This window comes from Marmota flaviventris, chromosome 5 (assembly GCF_047511675.1).
Source record: "Marmota flaviventris isolate mMarFla1 chromosome 5, mMarFla1.hap1, whole genome shotgun sequence".
In the NCBI taxonomy this organism is placed as follows: Eukaryota; Metazoa; Chordata; class Mammalia; order Rodentia; family Sciuridae; genus Marmota; species Marmota flaviventris.
The window spans coordinates 73,440,995-73,461,943 of NC_092502.1; the positions used below are offsets into that span (position 1 = coordinate 73,440,995).

Here is a 20,949-nt window from a genome sequence, read left to right on the forward strand (position 1 = left end):
ATCTTGGACAAGTTATTTTCATCTCTATCAATTTCCTCAATTGTAGAATGGAGATAATAGGATTGGCCTCATTTTTAAAGTGTTACCTAATGTTATTGTATGTAAAAATCCTTAGAATGAGGGCTGGGGCTGTAGCTCAGTGGCAGAGTGCTTGCCTAGCATGCATGAGGCACTAGGTTTGATCCTCAGCACCACATAAAAATAAATAAATAAAATTAAAGGTATTGTGTCCAACTGCAACTAAAAATATATACATTAAAAAATCCTTAGAATGAGATGTAGTGTTTACAATGTTTAGAGTAGTTCTTAGCACTGTAATTTAAATAGGTTTTCTTTTGGCAACACGAAATGAGTAAAGCCACAGATGATGGACAGGGTCTTAGAAAGTGGGAGAATTGATGGAATTAAACCTCATGATCTTTTTGTCTTGGACACATAATTTTGAGCCTTGTAGATAACACTGTAGTGGAGGTGGGGTCCTTGTGACTTATTCCTCCTGGTAAGAGCCTTCTGTGGTGGTAGTGGTGGCAGGGGCAGTAATGACAAAGGCAAAGTACCTTCTATTCAACCTTCACATCCACCTATAGGGTGGATACTGTCACTCCCCCAGTCTTGCAGGTAAGGAGACTATTAGGGTAAGCAGCAGCCCCAGATCCCAGAGCACTGAGCAGTGGAGCTGGGATGCAAGCCAGGCAGTTACCTTGAGAGCCTGAGCTTCTTAGCCCCAACACCAGCAAGTTGCTTCTGTAAGGTGTGTTCTGCTGGTCTGGTCCCCATTATTCCACAGCCCTTTCACAGAAGAATGGAGTGTGACTTAATTTTCACTAAGATGATTAGTTTTGATTTTGATGTTCAGGGCCTGAAACTTCAGATTCAAGTCGTGTAAGAGATTGTTAATCTCTTTTTTCCATTTCTCTTTTAGATATCAGTTTTTCTTGCAGGTGAAACAAGATGTGCTTCAGGGCCGGCTGCCCTGCCCCGTCAACATTGCTGCTCAGCTGGGAGCCTACGCCATCCAGTGTATGTTCCACTTCAGTGTATTTGCTTCAGAAATGTCTGGGGGAAATATTAGAAGTTTTCTTTGTATGCAAGTTGATATTCTAAAACTCTTCTTATCAAATGACAGTTGGAAAAAAAATTTAGTCAGAATTCAGGTTTTGACCAGTGTCCTTCAGAAGAGGTAAAACTGGAGTCAATTACATTTCCCTTGTAGTAGGTTGCATGGAGTTTTAGTTGCAGAAATAGCATTCGTTCTTGTTTTAGTGGAGGGCCTAAAAATCTGCTCTACTCTACATCCCACTTGATTTCAGTGCCTCTACACCCTGCCCCCTCCCTGACAAACTGTTGTGTCTCAAAGATAACGTTGCTTCTGGGCAGCTGTTGTATAGACTCCACATGGTCAGGTGCCAGCACCAAGTTCAGTGTGGCACACGGCTCTTGACATCAGTGTGGCAGCCATATGGGATGGCTCTGGGTTCTTCTGTCTTTTTAGAGACTAAGGCTGAGACTATTTCTACTAATGATTATTGAACACCTTTTAAGAATCTAGCTAGGGAAACAAGACTGCATGATTCTTGGCCCTATGAAACTTGTAGACTGGAAATTATGTAGAAATAATATCCCAGGAAAGCTGTGGAATAGATGAACTGGGTTGGGGCTTGGAAGGTAGGTTAACATAGGGAGAAGAATTTTTGTAAGAGCAGTATAGTGAGCTTCCTGGTTTCACTTTGTTTCTTTGTTAAACAGACGGAGTATGTACAGCATTGTATTATGTTTCCATCACCATTATTTGAGGCATAGATGTTTGAATCACATGTTTTCTCTCTCTCTGTGTCATTGAGAGGATATATGGGAGGTCACCTCCAGCATTTCTACCATATGTACCCTAAAGTCTGTTTATAACATTTTATTTCATATAAGCTGATAAGAATAATTGAAAGGAAAATCTCAGGAAAAGCAGAAATACAAAATTTATATTTTCAAGTCAAGATTTTATGTCATCCCTATATGCTCATCATATTTTAGTAAAATGTTTAATAGTTATACAGGTATTTATATGTTTAAGAAAAATGTTCACACATGATAGGAATATTTTTAGAAATGTTTTTCTAAAATAGCATAAAATTATAATTTCTTTTTCCCCCCCCAGCTGAACTTGGAGATTATGACCCATACAAGCATACTGCAGGATATGTGTCAGAGTACCGGTTTGTTCCTGATCAGAAGGAAGAACTTGAAGAAGCCATAGAAAGGATTCATAAAACTCTAATGTAAGAATTATGTCATATGTTTCATCAGCCATCAGTGATCACTGCAGGTTAATGACAATCATAAGAAAAGTTTTTAGAACAATAAAATTTTCACCTATGCCTTGAACATTCTAGCTTGATTTCTCTTGTAATAACTTTTACTGATTACAACACTAAAATGCTCATCAAAAGCTCAAGAGATTTTAAAAGTTCAATGTAGAAAGTCAATTCTAAAAGCCAAAGTCACCATATATTTGGTCAGTGATACTGCAGGCCTGTCTCTGTGCATAACTTCCCACAGACAAAATTTATTTTGCATAAATTTATGTATTATGATCTTATGTAAGTGAATTCATTCTGTAAGTACTGTGTTTTACAATCTTTTTTTTTTTCGGTCACTAGTGTCTTATGAAAAATTTTTAACTGTAAATATTATTTTTAACTATAAAAAATAACCACAAATGCCTTAATGTATTCTAGATTTGCTCTGGGTTAAGTATGTAAATTCTTTGCAATTAAAACAAAGTCCTATTCAGGCTATCACAGTGAATCTGGAAATCACGATGACATGTGTGTAGCCTCTGAGGGCGTTGTGTTAACACCACATGCACTTCTGACAGTAGATGCGCTCCCCTAGTAGGATTTTCAATTAATAGCCTGGAGCATTGAAGTTATAATTTAATTATACTTATTTTGGTTAAATCTTCTATACTGATTAACTTTGCTTTTTTTGCTTCTTATGTAACATTCCCCCTTGAATATACTTGATTTCAGATCTATTATAGTCAAGGAAAAAAAATGTAGAATTTATCTGCTCAACAAAAAAATATTTGCCTAAAGGATCTGTTTCAGTGAGTAGATGCAGAAGTCAGTTGCTGAATGGTAATCAGAGAAACCTGGCTCTGCATGTTGTATTAGCCTGTGCTAGAAGGCTCTCCAGCCTGGTTATAGAGTCCTTCATTTTAAGGTTTTACTAAAGTGGATGCTAAGAGAGTGCTTGTTATAACATCATAAAGGGCAATGTGTTTGGTACATTTTGAGAATATTAATTCTACCAGGAGTTTCCAAGCACAATTGTGTTTAGACATTATCATGGAGCTTTAAATAAAGGCCCTCAGACATGTTTTATGTGATGGTGTGGATAGTGTGACTGTTTTACTGGGAATTAAGCATGATCAAGGCTTGGTAGCTTTCTTGTGCCTAACTTGTGATGAATATTCTTCACAGATTTCACAAGTATGCTACATTGTGAGTTTTTCAGCATGCCTGGCTGAAATGAGGGAATGTATCAAAGCAAATTAAATTTCTAAATTTTTAAAAATTCATAGGTCCTTTTGTTAACCATTCCAGTGTCTCTCTCTCTCTCTCTCTCTCTCTCTCTCTCTCTCTCTCTCTCTCTCTCTCTCATACACACATATACATACACACTCTTAATTTATCCATGGAGATTCCTGGCAGATGCTTGCTCTCATTAGGAATCGGTGCTATTTTCTGTATTTATCACCAGTGAACATTTCTCTATTCTCTGTTGAGAAAATAATAGGTACTGTTACAATTTCTGTATGTTAACTAATGTATTTCTAAACTTCATTGTGCTCAGAAGATGTTGCTATGACCCCACTAAGAGGTGGAGATCCCATTCTCCTCTTCTTTCCACCCCTGTGCTAGCTCCTTTCTCATCTGATGCAGAGCTACTGGTGCAGGGAGACATTTTGCTCTTTGTGAAGTGGAGGCTTTTTAATTTGCGTGCTTATGTCCTCAAAAACCTCTTTGGGCGTTTTTGAAATTGAGAATTTTTAATATATGTTGGGACATTAGGGATAGACTATAATGAGCAAGGATCTATTTAGTAAATGAAATTAACTTAATATGTATCACCTCGAAACATAAAATTTTGTCACCAGCAAGGTGAAGGCCTTCTTGAAATACAAAAACTTATGTTCACATTAATACAAAGGGATATTTTTTCAGTGAATACAATGAAACTGGTTTGCAACCCCTGTAAGCGCAATAGCTAAGGGTAAAGTAAGGCTGTTTGTTTTTTTGCTGGGTACAGGGGTCAGGCTCCTTCTGAAGCTGAACTGAATTACTTGAGGACAGCCAAATCCCTGGAGATGTATGGTGTTGACCTCCATCCTGTCTATGTGAGTAACATTTAATTAACACAAAATATTTTAAGCTGATGACATTTTTCTTAAAAAGTCACCAAGACTCTCAAAGGAAAATGGTAGTCCTGTTGTTCAGCAAGCAGATGATACCTTTTCATTTGTGTTTTTTGAACAGAAAGCAGCTCTTGCATGGATTAAACTCTAATGAATTTTGCATAAAAGTCTGTGATTATATTACCATGTGTAGAAAACAATTAACTGGACTTGAAAACACAATCTGGATAACAGTTCCAAAGGGTTTAGCTAAACATCAAAACAACTTAAAATTGGTCTATACTTGATTGTATTAGATAGAAAACAGGAAGATTTTTCCCAAAATAGATTTGATGGCTGAAAAACACAATTCAGGTTTCTAACCAGGTAAAGCAAGGGTTAGGTAGCAGTCTGGGTGCACCAACGGGTGGTTCTATGTTGACTGTGCAGGTTCTGTCGCTGTAGGTATCACTGCCTTCATAAAAATATTTATTTTCTTCAGTGCCTGATGAAAACTTGCTAAATATAGTTAGAAATTAACCCTGGGTGTGTATTGAGTGTTCTGAATCCAGATCTTACCTTTGAGACATTTCTCTTATACTGCCAATTGATTATTCTATGCCAGTGAGATTGAAATGCCATTGCCTTTGATTTTTGTACAAGTGTACTTAGCTGTACTTAGCAATAATAACATTTGATTATCTGAGAAAATGAGCAAAGTTCTTAATTCTCTATAGGAAATTGCTGAAGAGTATATTTAGGCTTACTTTTCATCAGTTGGATCATGGAACTCAATTTTTAAGGAACCCTGATAAGTCTTTCTCTCATGCAAATAACCCACTCATGCATTCATTATATAATATGTCTTTTTCTCACCAGCATTTTTTGAAAACAAAAAAACTCTCTCATATTATTTTTAGAGAATTAAATGCATTCCTGGGTACACAGTCAGTGTGGCAGTAAAAGTTACAGATTTGTGAAGAACAGTAATTCTTTGATATATTAGATTCCAATCTCATGAGATCATTAAATGCTTCATAGTTCCCTCCTTTAAGAATACTCTTAACAGCCTGTGATCCCAGTGACCCGGGAGGCTGAGACAGAAGGATTGCAAAGGCCAGCCTCAGCAATTTGATGAGGCATTAAGAAACTTAGTGAGACCCTGTCACAAAAATAAAAAGGGCTAGATATATAGCTCAGTGGTATAGCACTCCTGGATTAAATCTCCAGTCCTCTCTGCCCCCCAAAAGAATAAGATTTCATGGAGTGGTTATTTTTCCCCATCTAGTCATATTAATCTTTTTAGGCTTAGTTTTGTTGTTGTTTTAATCTACTAGAAATTTATTGAGAGTCTTCTGCAAAATGCTCTGTTTCTGTCATCTTTATCCTAATTAACCATCAGACTTTTTCATTGTTAGTTGGAATTTATGGGAAATGAACTTGATATGTTAGAATCTTCCATGCATTCAAGATTGAATTTCTAGGGCTGAAAGTGGGTAACAGCTGGTGATTATATCCCCAAACATATTGTTACCTTGTGTTCCTGTGACTATAACTTTGCAGGCTGTTTGACAGTTCTGTGCATGTTCTTGGTATCCACTCTGTTGACTTTTTTAATTTCAGGATCTTGTTCTCTTAATTGAAAATAATCAAGAGAAGAAGAGATCGTATTTTTAAAATTTTAAGTAGTCTTAAAGTTAGGGCAGGAGGGAACAGGATAAAATAGAAAGTTCAAGGGTATGTCTGTTGATGGCTACCGGAACTTTCTGATGAGGGTTGTGGTGTAGTGACCTGGGCCTCATGATTATCCATATCAGGGTAAAATTAAGACAAGGCATTGTAAAGCACCCTTGATAGAAGCTAGTGGTCCTCAACCTTGGCTATTCAGAGAATCACTTGGGACACCTATGTTGTTTTGATACTCTGGCTCCTTCATTAGAGATTCTGATTTAACTGGCTTCGGTAGCCCTCAGAATGCTAATGGCATTTTAAGCTGCCTGGGGGATTCCAGTTAATGTGCAGCTTGAGTTAAACACCACTGTGGAAGCAACATTGGATAAGTCAATCAGTGGCCTGAGAGGTAGTCCAAATTCCTTTTAGTAAATTGAAGTTGCAAGTGTGAATTAACATGGAGGTAGAGAAGTTCTCTTAGGGAACTTTGGGGGGGGGGGAGAGCATCAAGTTAATCACTATCATAACTTAGCTGGATTTTTAGGCAGATGTCTTTTAAAAAGTTAAATCCAACTTCAATCCAATAAATTATATTTATATGGCCAATTGTAGTTTTATCAAGAGCTTTTATGTGAATAAACTCATGGTTTTAGGATTGTGTTTGTTTTTGCAGGGAGAAAACAAGTCTGAGTATTTCTTAGGATTAACTCCCGTTGGTGTTGTTGTCTACAAGAATAAAAAGCAAGTGGGGAAGTACTTCTGGTAGGTATAACTCCAGGACAGAGTTGGTATAAAAGCTATACACTGCAGAGCCGGGCATGATGGTGCATGCCTGTAATCCCACAGCTTGGGAGGCTGAAGCAGGAGGATCAACAGTTCAAAGCCAGCCTCAGTAACTTAGCGAGGCCTTAAGCAAAGAAACTCAATGAGACCCTGTCTCTAAATAAAATGCAAAATAGGGCTGGAGATGTGGCTTAGTGGTTAAGTGCCCCTATGTTCCATCCCTGGTACAAAAGAAAAAAAAAAAAACGAAACTATACACTGTATGACTTACTAGACTTGTGTGTTAGTGAAAGTGTTGGGGAAAAGGAAACAAGTATGTTTTCCATAGTTCATAAATAAATGAGTGCAATTGGATATAATTTCCTCTCAATGTACCTTAGTATATATATATGTTTAATCTGTAAATTTCAAGCACTGTGGGTCTGGACTCTCTTATCCATGGAGAGTGTGTGTAGTAGGACTTCCCACCCATTCCAATGTATGGTGTGAGCTGGAGGTCCAGCACCACTCTAAGTTTTAGCTCTATCTAGGGAAGGGTTGGAGGGATTGGGGAGCCTGTGCTCCTGCATGTGTCTGGGGAGGTGGTACTGTCAGGGCCAGTGGATTCCAAGCTTATTTTTGTAGTTAGTGGAAAAGCATAGGATAATGAGAATGGAAGATGTCCAGAGCAACGACCCAGAGGAGATTCTGCAGTCACTTCAGCAGTATATAAAAGAGCCAATATTCACTAGTCTTTTCCCACTGTATGTGTCTCTGAATTTCTAAATGACTAATTCTTCAAAAAGCAGTGACCACACCACCATCTGCTTTGTTTTTCAGGCCTCGGATTACAAAAGTTCACTTCAAGGAGACTCAGTTTGAACTCAGAGTGTTGGGAAAAGATGTAAGTTTTTGTGAGCACTTAGCATAAATGAGAAGGGGGAGGAGGGTCTTATCTGCTCATTTTTATAACTTAGAATACATTGTGAAATAAAAAGACATGTTTTCTTCGGCTGCAGCCACGTGGAACCAGGTTAATTAACTGACATGCACAACTTCTCAAGGAAGGGAAAAGGAAATGAGTAGAAATGAATGAGAGGGTAATGGAAAAATGTCATTTTGGTTTTAGCAAGGGAAAGCAAAACATTTCCAGGACTGAAGAGAGAAAAAGAGGTGATTATCGTTATTACTGTAATTTGCTTTTCTGAACTGCCCGTGAAGGTAGGATTCATGTAATCTAAAAGGTGTAGCCTGCATATAGGACTGCAAAATGTGTCCTAATTTTGGTCTAAAATCAATTAAACAACCTGTTGAGAGTTACACTTCTGCTCTTTCTTCACTGAGTGTGATAGACAACCCAGATGAAAATTGTGGGCACTTTCAAGGGAGAATGTAAGGTGAAAGCCCAGAAATGCCGACCTTCACTGCCCGTTGGATGTGTTTGGTAATGGACATGGGTCAGCACCTGGCTGTGCTTTAGCATGCCTTGGCAGGTACTTTTAGGAAACTGGTCAAAAGAAAGCATGGTGTGAAAGCTTCCTTTTGATCTACCTGTGAAAATAAAGCACTCTTGAAGTGCTATTAGTAGAATCCTTATAGGATAAATGAATGGAAATATAGTGTAGGAAAATTCATCCTTATTTCTTTTTTGGTTCTAACCTTATGTGGGAAAAAAAGCTAAGTGTAAATGGAATTGAATTGACTTTTTTGATGTTAAAAAGATCTTAAATATAAATCAGTGATCACATGTCCACATGTGAAAGTATAGCAACAGTTCGGCTGCCCCAATAGTTGGGACTTGGTATTTGGCACATCATCTCACCTGTAGTTGGTACTCAGTAAGTACCTGTCAAATGATCAATGAACTGATTACTGTGAATACAAGAATATGTACTGTCAGTTCAGAAAACCTAGTACTAAAATTTATTATCTTTTATAAAACAAAACAAAACAAAATAATTATCTCACACTGAACTATATGGCAAGTTGGCATTTATTGATAAAATTATATTGAAAGAAATGTTTCAAGGTGTTTTTTTTTATAGCAGAAGATTAATAAAGTGATAAGATCTCTCAAGAAAGCCTTACTGTTACTCAAAGTATTCTTTTCCCTTATACCTAAGTATTTTTGTGAAATATTGGTGAACTCCTTTTATGTTGTTATTACAGTGCTTTAAAATATCTTCTACAATCTCACAACAAATATTTGGTAAAGTCAGAGATAACCTTGCCAGATCTGGTGGCATATGCCTGTAATCTCAGGGACTTGGAAGACTGAGGCAGGAGAACAAGTTCAAGGCCAGTCTGGGTAACTAAGCAAGACCCTGTCTCAAAAAATAAAAAGATCTAGAGATATAGTTCAGTAGTAGAGTACCCTGGGGTTCAACCCCCAGTACTGCAAAAGAATTAAAAAATAATAACAACAATAAAGCTAACCTGAATTTTCAGCTGTTTAGATTTCTTCAACATAATGCAAAACTAACAGCAGCAATACAATGAACATCATTGTGAATTTTTCCTTCTGTCTTTCTCCCTCTCTTTTGAGGCCAGGGGCCCTTTATCACTGAGCTACCTCCCTACCCCTTTTTATTTTTGAAACAGGGTCTTATTATGTTGAGGGTGGCCTTGAACTTGCATTTTTCCTGCCTTGGCTTCCTGAGTCTTGGAGATTACAGGCATGCACCAACACACATGGCTCACTGATTATATTTCAATGTCAATCTCCATGATATGACCTGGTTTTCTAGATACTTTGTTCAGTCCTTGTACCTTCCAGCTTTTAAGATGGTTTGAGGCCTTTTTTTTTTTTTCTGGCACCAGGGATTGAGCACAGTGGTGCTTAACCACTGAACTACATCCCCAGTGCAGGGCAGTGAGGTGGCGATTTATATATTTTATTTTGAGACAGGGTCTCACTAAGTTGCTTAGGGCCTTGCTAAATTGCTAAGGCTGCCTTTGAACTTGTGATGCTCCTGCCTCAACCTTCTGAGCTTCTGGGATTACAAGCATGCACCACCATGCCTGGCTCAGCTTTGAGGTAGAATGGATGTTTGAGAAGCCTGAGGCATGATGTACTCCTGGTTGGTCAAGCCTACTGTTAGTGATCTTTATTAGGGTAACAAAACAGGTCACTTAATGCAGGGGCTTGCATCAAAGGAATTTTTAAAATTGTTATTAAATAACACATTAATTAACCTAACCATTCTATTTCCTGAGCATTCTCGCTTGCAGGGTTTTTTTTCTTTCTCCACCAGGGTACCTTTCTGGGAGGCAGTGATTTACATAATGGTAGAATTAAGTTGATTATTATGGAGGCCTAACTGTAATCACAGATTGAATTAAAAAGCCCCTAAAACCTATCACCTGGAACAGTAATCACATTCAGCTTGAAAAATGGTTGAAATGCTTATTCTGCTGGTTTTCTGGTCTGCTGGTATGGTCAGAGAGACTTAACTCAGTATGTCCAGTGCTTTTAGGCTAAATTCAGAGACACTTTTATGCATTATTTATATTTCAAAATAGGCTTTGTGGTTTAAATAACACCTCACAGAAAATAAAACTTTTGGTATGAAGATTTTTCATATGATGATGGTATAAAATCTGAGAAAGACACAAAGAAGAAAATTACTGTTTCTTATTATCCTAAAATCCAGAGGTAATAATTATTAATATTTTGATATAATTGTTTCTAGATTTTGCCTTACTAGTGTGAATTTGCCTTACTAGTGTGAATGTGTGTATATAAATATACATGTATGCATGTCATTCCCTATATGATTTCATACATGCTTTTTACTTAATATTGTATAATAAGACTTTCCCTTCTTTTATTATATTTATTCATATGTACTGCTAGGTGTTAGATAAGTTTCATTTTTATGTGTTTTACTCCTTGCTATTGCAGATGTAATATTTTTCTCCTATTTTCTTAACTGATTTTTGCTAGATGTGAAAGCTATGGGATTTTATATGTTTATATGTTTACCCAATTCTTGTGTTTTAGCCAAGAGTTCTTCATTTGATTCTCATAAAATTTTATAGCTATATGTCATTTTTCAAGTGAAAATTATTTATTACTCCATTTCTGCTGTTTTTCATATTTAAAGTGTTGTTGGAACTTCTGAAAGTTTTAAAAGCTATCACCACTGAGGCCTCCTTGCTGGCCTTGGTGATTCTACCTCTAAGGTGTCTTTAATGAAGTCCAGAGATGACAGTAGTTCTATCTCAGCAGAACAGCATGGCAGCAGCTGAAGAACTGAGAAACTGTTGGATTCTAGACTTAACCTCCAGGGCTTCCTGATATGGGGAGATATGAGAGAGGATTCCTGGTGATTTAAAGGTGTTTGGTTTCAGAGGAAGGATGAGCAGGACTGAGAATTGACTACTAGATTTAGAAATGTAGGAGACCATTGACAAAACTTGTCTCAGTGGATTGGAAGAATGAGCTTCAACGCAGCCATTCCCCTCTTAGAAATAAACGCTGGAGAGAAACACAACACAGTTGTGCTCTGTGCAGTTCTTAAGTAAAAGTTAAAACAATGAAAAGAGCCATAAGTCCATAAATAGGAGAATGAACGAATAAATTGACACACATCCACTGAGGAAAAAGAAGGGGAAGAATAGAAGAGGACTTGGAGATGGTGAGATAGAAAACTCTCCTGGGGAGTTTTGGCACAAAGGGATTAAATAGGGATGCAGGAGCATCAGGATGTGAGGGGATCACAGCCACCATGAGGGACTGCAGGTGGTATAAGATAGGAGATTTAGGGGAAGGAGAGAGCATGCTCTGAAGCAGTACTGGCAGCAGTAGGACCCTTCCCCTCTTTTAGGCCCTGTGATGCAAGAACAGTAGGGGACAAAAAGCACACCAATTGGGAAGGCAGCAGTGGCAGCTATGTCCTCAGGGGAGCACCAGCTTTCTAGTAGTGCAGGAGGGTGAAGGAAATGTGAGAGAACAGACTAAGAGGTGTTTGGGATTTTGCTGATGAGAACCCATGAATTCCAGAGGGCATAAAAGGGAGGGATTCAGGAGTTGGGTATGGTGGAGATGGGGACAGATTAGGAGAATGAGTACAGATAATGTGCTGAGCATTTTATTTGGAGATAACTGATACCAACAGTGGTAAGAAGCATGAGGAGCATTGGTCTAGTGGGTTCAGGGGCTGTGACTGTTGGCAGAGATTTTCTGGCTGTCCACCCTGATGATGGGATAGAAGGTCTAAGGAGAGGGGATGGTCCCAGTAGCTAGTTCAGTCTGACAGTTTTGGGGGAGGGCCTCTCTTTCTTGTGTACATGTGTTGACACTTGACATTTACTGGTGGAGTTGAGGATTTGGGGAAATTGGTTGTTGCAGCAAAACTCTGGGCTTCAACCTCCATGACCAGATGTGCATTTTGGAAAGTTACTGCAGGGTGAAACCCTACACAGATGTGAAAACAAAGGTGGTCAGGTTAGGAGATAGCATCAATCAAGGGCAGATGAGGACTGACCAAAAGAGTGGAGAGAAGTGGGCAGATGTGGGGAGCATTTAGGAAGTAAAATTGCTTTTACTTGGTAGCAGATTCAAAGTTTTTGTAGAAAATGGGGAAGAATTTAGGATCATACTCAAATTTCTTGGTTTTAACCACAGGGAAAGGGTTCCATTCCTAGCACCAATCCCAGAACTTGGTATGTAGTAAGCACATTTGAGGAGTAAATGCAAGGATGAGTAAATGATGCTGTGATTACTCTTATATGCAGTGCATCATGAAATAAACCTCAGCTAAACTTGCTCAGCGTGACAGGATGTAGGACCAAAAAGTTCCTGGCAACTCTGGCCATGAGAAATTAGACCCACTTGGCAGAACTCTTGGTTGGATCTGCTTTGGGGAGAGCACACAGGAAGTTATGATGACCAGGAGCTGTCATTGTTGGTCAACAAACCCAAGAGGTCTGCTTATGTAAGTGGGGTATCCGTCACAGTTTAAATGACCCTACAGGTTTTAAAATGCACTTATTTTTTTTTAAAATTTCAAACTTATGAAAGTGGCTAAGAATGAAAATATTACAAAGAACATGCTTATTTTTTGTTATTCAGATTAAACTGCTGACATTTTACTCCATTGCCTTAGTATTTGTGCTTTCTCTCTCTCTACTCACACACAAGTCTTTTCTGAACAATGTGAGAATAAGTTGTATGTGTCACAGACTCTAAAGACTTCAGGGCGTATTTCCCCCCAAATAAATATATCTCGGATGTAACCTCAGTACAGTTATCAACTTAATAAATTTATATTGTTCTCATACTTTTATCATCTACTTTCTATACTCCAGTTTTGGTGGTTGACCTACCAATGCCCTTTATGGCATTTCCCCCTAACAGAAAAAAGTCCAGTTAATCTCCCTCTATCTGGAATATTTTTATATCACTGAATATTTTTATATCACTGAAGCTTTCTGTTTTAAAATAGTGGGATAGAACTGTATTCTAGAAAGCTTCTTGTTTGGTGTTTTTCTGCTGTTTCCTGAGGTAATGTATTCTCAGCTGTAAGGCTGACTTGAAGTTGTGTCCATGTCAAGGTGGCACATCTGGAGGCACACGATGACCATCTGTTCTTTGTTGGCTCTTAAGTTTGATCACCCAGTCATGGTATTGCCCAATTTCTGTACTCTGTAATTCTTGTTTGGATCTTGTTTTCCCTGACCCTGAAGCTGGTAAGCAATCTGTAGGGAGATAAATCAATGCAAATACCATGGTACTCCTTAAAATTTCCCTGTATACTTAGCATTCAGTGAGGATTCTTGCCTGAGTCACTCTTTTACTAAGATGATGGCAAAGTCCTGATTTTCTAGCCCTCCCACTCCCTCCACATTTATCAGTCAGCTCTCAGCATTCCATTATAAGCAAGAGCCCCACCTTCTCTTTCTTTTTATTTATCTGTTGTTGGCATGGACATATTAATCCTCTTCTTTTCCCCAGTGATTTATAATTCATTACTGTATTTAACCATTTTGAGGTTCAGATTGTCTAGATTTGATCAGTAGGAGTCCCTTCAGCCTGGTTCCTATGCCCTTTGGACCCATCCCCAACATTTATTAGGTACTTTCTTCCTTTTTGGTCTACTATGATATTGTAGGTGCATCTCGTATGTATCCTGGTAACAGGCATTTCTCCAAGGAACTCTGGTTTCTTTCAATGGGAAATGGTAAGATCTTGGTGCTAGGTGTGGTCATTACTACTAGGACAACTTTGCAGTAGACAAAGCTAGGCAATCTATGCATGCATATCCTCATAGGTAGAACATAGTACATATACAAATATAAATACATACATATATAATCATACACATACTCAATTGTATTTTAGAAATCATAAGGTCACATCATACCTCCCCAAACCCACAAGGGTTCCTTTTTGCCATCTTCCATTTCATATTTTCATGTCCTGTCTTTGTCTATGAGAACTTTGGCTTCCAACAGCAGCAACACATTTACTCATTTGCTCAGTTCTAAAATACATATCAAATAGTCAGGATTGCTTTGGCCAAACCGCTAAAATTGTTTGCAATTCTTTCACCCACACGCACTACCTTGCCAAGATGGAGGGCCTGTGCTATGCTGTGTTCAAAATTTACTGGGTGGGTCCTCCCTCCCACCCTCCCTCTCTTCATTCCTTTCTTTCTTCCTCATTACTGTGGTTGTGTATTCACTTGAAATCTAATTAGGTTTGTTTCAGTTTGTTTTCAGTTATGGTTCCCTCCCCTTCACATTCTTGCTCATTTAATTTTATGTTTTGAATATGTAGAAGATTAACATGCTTCCAAAAATCAAAGATATACAAAAAGGCTCAGAGAAGTTTAACAGCCTCCCAGATTCTTTCAGACCCATTTCTTTACTCTTCTCTGCATATATCCAACTTCACTATTCTCTGATTAATCCTTTTTATGTCTATTTTTGTAAAGATAGGCAGTTATATATTTTTTCCTTATTTTTCTTCTTTCTTACTCAGAAAGCCTACTGTATAGGCTCTTGCTCCTTTGTTTTGTTTTCCTCCTAGAAATCACTCTATATCATCTGTTCATTAAGAGCTTTCTTGGTTCCTTTTTTGTACAAAACATTCCATTGAGTATATTTCCTATAGTTTATTCAAGCAGTTACTTGTACTAGAATATTGAGGTAGTTTTCAATATTTTGCACTTAGAAATTTTCTTTCCTTCAATAACTTTTTGCATATGTATTTTTGGAGTGGTATCTGTGAGGTAAATGCCTAGGAATGGAATTGGTTGGTCAAAGGTAAGTGCCTGTGTATTTGGTTTGGTATTGCCATCTCTCTCTCTCCGCATCTTTGTACATAGGTTGATTTCATCTCTCCCCCCAGCTGTTCCTGAGTATGGCTTTTCAGTAGTATTTGGACCCTGATACCATATGATTGTTTGGTGGGAGTCTTTCAGAATGGTTTAGGTCCAGGGCTCCAATTTACTCTCTATTCCCTGGGTTCCATCTACCTACATTTTCTTATCTGTAGAGGAAGGATGATACTATCTGTCTGAAAGAGTTGTCATGAGGCTAAAAGTTCCCTAGTCCAAAGTTAGACAAGTCACAGGCACCCAGTGCAGGACTGAGTTGAAATTGCCTTTTTATTTTGCAACAGGAAGGGACTCAGGGTCACCTTGTTCTTGTCAGTCTTATCTGGTAAATAGCTTGTGCCAGGGCAGGAAGGAAAGTCCTGGTCTTCCCAGTCCATGGTGTTTTCTTTGCTTCATTCGCTGTTGTTTTTTGTTTTACTTTTTCCATAATTAAAATGCATAGGTCATTTGTTCAAAGGAGTAAAATTTCTCCTGTAAAAAATTTAAGTTACACCAATAAATTTAAATTAAGAGTATCAGTAGATCTTATAAAATATACCTTCATCTTAATAGCAAAACAATATTTGTTATTGAATTGTTTTAACATTTGTAAGATTGGGGACAAAAATTGTCATTAAAACAAAAGTTAAGTCAGTATGCACATAGAAGAGAGAAATGTTGATATTTTGGAAATAGTACAGGTTCCCTAAAGAGCAGTTGAAGAATAAAGAGAGTCAGAACAATAACAGAAGTAAACCATCTGGACTTCAAAGTTTGCATCGGTGAATTCCTTCAAGTGGGAAGCAGAATGACCTCAGATTTTGGGCTCTTTGCTCACTTTAATTAGGAAAGCAGCTCTCCACGTCACCAGCTAGTGGGATTCTCAGTGCACATTAGCACACCAAGAGGTCTGAGTGCTTACCCCAGTATTCCCCATCTTTACTTGACAATATAATCCTTTTATGCCAATATCTTGACAGTAATGTTTTGAGAAACATTCTTTGGTGGTCCTTATATAAAGACAAAGCTTCAAAGAATAAGGTAATATATATATACTTCATCTTTCAAAATTTCCTTCTGACTTCCTTTTCCACATAATAACAAAATTGGATTTTTTTTTTTAAAGAGCTCACTCCAAATTCATTAGCCAGGTTTGAATCCAGGATTTCTGGAAGAGAGGGTAATTGAAAATATGAGGAAAGCCATTAAAACAAAATTGTGTTCAGGGCATAGTGGTTGCACACCTATAATCCCAGTGACTTGGGAAGCTGAGACAGGAGGATCACAAGTTCAATTTAGGGAAAACCTGTCTTAAAATAAAAAACAAAAAGGGCTGGAATGTAGCTCAATGGCAGAGCACCCCTGGGTTCAATCCCTGGTACAAAAAAAAAAAATTGTGTCTAGTATCTCATATATACCAGCATAATTCAAATTTTAAAACTGTAGTATATTTGGGCTGGGGATGTGGCTCAAGCGGTAGCGTGCTCGCCTGGCATGCGTGCGGCCCGGGTTCGACCCTCAGCACCACATATAAACAAAGATGTTGTGCCCGCCGAGAACTAAAAAATAAATATTAAAAAATTCTCTCTCTCTCTCTCTCTCTCTCTCTCTCTCTCTCTCTCTCTTTAAAAAAAACTGTAGTAATTCAACTTCACCGTTTAGAAAGATAAAATTTCTCAAAACATATAGGTTTTATAATAACTCTTGGTACATATTTCCAGTTGAAGAATAAATTTGTTTCACCACTTTCCTTCCTTTGCTTTATCAATTATTAAGAAAGTTATTTTAGTCATTTGTTATCAGTCTCTATTTAGTTTCTTCCCCTTGTGCCTAAAGTAGTTGATGATTACCAGCTAAATATATAACCAGTTAAATCTGTAAATTTGTATAGATTGCATGTAAAAATTAAAAAAACTCAAACAAAACAAAAATCCCACAATACGTTAGACTTGTCATCTTCACATTTTAGCCTCTGCCCTACCTTGATAGAATGTTGTTAGAAGCTTCTCTGCTGTAGGTCTTCAAGTATGTATGTAATGATGGCATCTTTCCAGTGTTAGAAGTACTAATCTCTCTTACTCTTAAATAATGGCCCACATCTTATATCTTGAATTGCTTCTTGCAACCTTGGATGTGGGACAAGTATATAATAATGAAATGAAGAAGTTCATCCTTGTGCTTCTAGAGAGGCTGGGTAAGGCATTGAGCACTTGTGTGGCTGCTTCCCCAAACACAAAGAGGGAGAAAACAGAGTACAGACCATGTGTGTAATGAGGATCTGTGTTAAGGACACAGGCTTGTGGGAGGCAATGGAGCTGGAGTGGGCCCAGGGAGGATAAGTGGCTGTGCTGCTTGAAGTGTTGAGTCCTTCAGTGATACTATCAATAATCTCAACATTTGTAAGAGAAGCCAAGCAAAGTAGATTTATTTCTCTAAGCTTGACAAAGAAGATGGATAAAGAGTCTGAAAGGACTAGAGGGACTTAGGTTGGGATTTTGTACAGGGCCTGAATACTTGCATATGATGGAATTGGGAATTTGAAGCAAGTTTACATAGAGAACCAAGGTACAAGGCCAGGCACTGTGGCACATGCCTATAATCCCAGCAGCTTGGGAGGCTGAGGCAGGAGGATTGCAAGTTCAAAGCAAGCCTCAGCAACTTAGTGAGACCCTGTCTCATAAAAAGGGCTGGGGATGTGCCTCAGTAGTTAAGGCCCCTATGTTCAATTTCTAGTATCAAAAAAAAAAAAAAAAAAAAAAAAAGAAAGAAAGAAAAAGAGAGACTCAAGGAACAATGATAGGCACATGATATAGTATCTGAGTATAAAAGTGACCTAAACTTGAGTAGTTCATAAAATAAAAAGAAATAGATTCAGACAATATCTTTGCTTTGGCATGAAATGACTAACACTATAACGGTATTTAAGTAATTTTGCAAAAACAAGTGTTGGATTCTTGGACAGTATCTTTAGCAGTATCTTGAAATGAAGTGCTTCAATTAGGAAGCTGCTGCTCTATGTATGGATGAGTGAAAATGTGCTAACTGACCATTTGGAAAAGATTTAATAGGTAGAAGAGTGATGGAAAGAGACATTTGAAACACCGTGCCAGTTCATTCAGGCTAACAGTTACTGCATGTGGCAAAAGTACATAGAATGTATTTAGAATACCTAGTTCCTATTTTAGTTGTGTTAACCCTCCTTTTAGTATTTAGATCATTTTGCCAACACTAGGATAAAAAGTAGGCAGCTTGTCTTAAAGCCCTCTAAAAATGGAGAATGTGTCCCTTCTTGATTTGTTTGTGACAGAAGTAATTAGGAGGTCTGTAGGGAAACTTTTTTGTTCCTTTTAATATATTCATACCCAAGGAAACTTGAGAAAAACCTAATTCTGGCTGGATTTTATATGCTTTTTGTTCTTTGATTGAGAAACAGTAGATTAAAAAGTATATTAAGAATTAGGTATTCCATGATGAGATCTGTTCTTAAAAAATTAAAAGAATGGAGATATGATTGTGAAGAATGAAGCAAAAACTGGTGTAAGAAAAGTTTGAGATTTGAAGGAGATGTATTTTATTTCAGTTAAACACCTAATACTTTTAAATTTCTTTCTAGTTTTGAAAATTGGATTATATGTAACTAAGTTTTTGAAAATTTGATTTTGGCTTTGGCTAAAATGTGAAAGTGTCTTGTGTCTCAGTTTTCCTGGCCAACACTTCTAGGTATTAAGGCCCAGCACCTCCTGCCACACCCAGTGTTTCTGTTGTTGAAAGGCACAGGGAGATGGCCAGGTTTCCATGTACTGAGAGAGGTAAGCTGGGAAGGCAAGGACAGCCTGTCCTGATGTCCCCTTTGTCTTAACTACGTATCCTGTCAGAATGCAATCACAAGCAAATTTATTTTTAACTTATTGACCTGTTCATTTCATTTTAGGATAATCCAGTTCCTTTAAAAGCACTCACTCCTTGTAATAGAAATAGTGGTATACTCAGGGAAGGGGAAGTGTGGCCAGTGGTAAGAGGGAGATTGAGTTTTACTTTTGGCTTTTGTACAGTTTATATGTCTTTTTTATTTATATTTTTCTCTGTCTCTGGGGTTAAACACAGAGGCTGGCACATGCTGGGTAAGTGCTGTTCCACTGAGCTACGTCCTCAGCTCTTATTTTATCTTTGAGATAGGGTCTTACTAAGTTATTCAGTTAGTCCTACCTCAAACTCCCAAGTAGCTGGCTTACAGGCATGAACTGCTTCACTTGGCTATGTTATATATATATTTTTTTTTAAAGAAATTTAAAAAAACAAAAAGAGCCCTCCTTAAAAACTCCCATCTCCTGATAGGAGCCTGGGCTTTCCCATGTTACCCCCAAGAAACTTGTGTGATTTACTTTGCACCCATTCCTGTTTTCACCCCCAGTTTCTTTTGCTATTGAGGAAAGCATTTTCTGGATTCATTGACTTTTTTCCCCCCCTCAGCTCTAATTTTATAATCCCTACCCCTTTCACAGAAGTCACCAAAGATTTTTTTTCACCGAGAAATGAGTAAACTCCTTTGAAACCCAGTTTGACCTTTCTGGGTCATTTGAGATTTGTGCTGTCTCTTCCCAGCCTTTCTGAAACCATCATCTCCTGGTTCATTTTGACCCCCTCAGTCCACCTTCACACAGTCCGCATCTTTCCTGTCATTCCATTCTGCATTCTCTTCCTGAGCCATCTCATTTCCTCTCAGGCAAGATTGCCTGTGTCAGTGGCTGTGACCTCTCTCCTGAGCTCTGCACCTGTGTGCTCATACTGGCCCACTTGGCATTCCATGGGCACCTCAGGATCCAAGTATCTCCTCCTGAACTTGTTATCCATTCCCTTGTCATCCAAATCCTTATTTTTCCCCACTTGCTATATTTTAATACTAGTACCCAAGCCAGAAACCTGAGACTCATCCTAAATTTTTCCTTCTGCCTCGTAGGAGTTTGGAATTGTAGCTAGCCTTTCTGTAACACAGATAGGTTGGCTTTGTTTCATTTTACAAATAGAATGCTAATTTAGGTAGCATCATTTCATTTGGACTTGGGAAGAATTTCACAGGTATGAATATTCTGTCCTTGTTAAAAGTGGGAGACAAATCATTTCAATTATTTCTCCGTGTTCACAGTTCTGTTTTTGAGTCTGTAAGAACCTCTTTCAGAGGCATTGCTGCATTTGAGATTCATGTTTGGTTTTTAAATTTGAAACTAAATCATCAATTATATAATTTTGCAGAGCTTGTATTTTATTATTATAGCATGTATATTGTATTTTGTTTGTTTTTTCCATTCAGTCACTTAAACTAATAGTATATTTTTTAAAAAAATATATTTTGTAAATGGACACAATACCTTTATTTTATTTATTTATTTTTATGTGGTGCTAAGGATAGAACCCAGTGCCTCACACATGCTAGGCAAGTGCTGTACCACTGAGCTTACAACCCCAGCCCTAAACAATAGTATCTAGAGTATGGCGGTATACATCTGTAATTCCAGCCACTCAGGAGGCTGAGGGAGGAGGATTACAAGTTGAAGGCCAGTCTGGGCAATTTAACAAGACCTTGTTTCTAAAATATGAAAAAGGCTGGGGTTGTAGTTCAGTGGTAAAGAACCCCTCGGTTCTGTCTCTAGTACTGCCAAAAAATAAGTATCTCATACAAAATTAGAATTACCTTTAATGTTGCCTTAGTTTCTTTTGTATTAAGTATATTAAAGAATCAAATAACTACTAGATTAAAATGATTAAAATTTATACCTGTTATGTGACATTTTATATCTACCATAT

General features: G+C 37.8%; 1 protein-coding gene across 6 annotated transcripts in view; it reads left to right on the forward strand.

Annotated features, from left to right (window-relative positions):
• Positions 1-20,949, forward strand: part of Epb41l4a (erythrocyte membrane protein band 4.1 like 4A) — a 231,624-nt gene that overhangs the window by 135,050 nt on the left and 75,625 nt on the right. For 5 of the 6 annotated variants that reach the window (XM_071612342.1, XM_071612343.1, XM_027927707.2 and 2 more), the window contains 5 exons: positions 923-1,020; positions 2,150-2,270; positions 4,306-4,393; positions 6,735-6,823; positions 7,664-7,727. In XM_071612342.1, coding sequence (XP_071468443.1) covers positions 923-1,020; positions 2,150-2,270; positions 4,306-4,393; positions 6,735-6,823; positions 7,664-7,727 — 460 coding nt within the window. Of the gene's footprint in view, positions 1-922; positions 1,021-2,149; positions 2,275-4,305; positions 4,394-6,734; positions 6,824-7,663; positions 7,728-20,949 lie in introns of those variants that run through there. The other variant, XM_071612346.1, reaches the window with a different exon arrangement.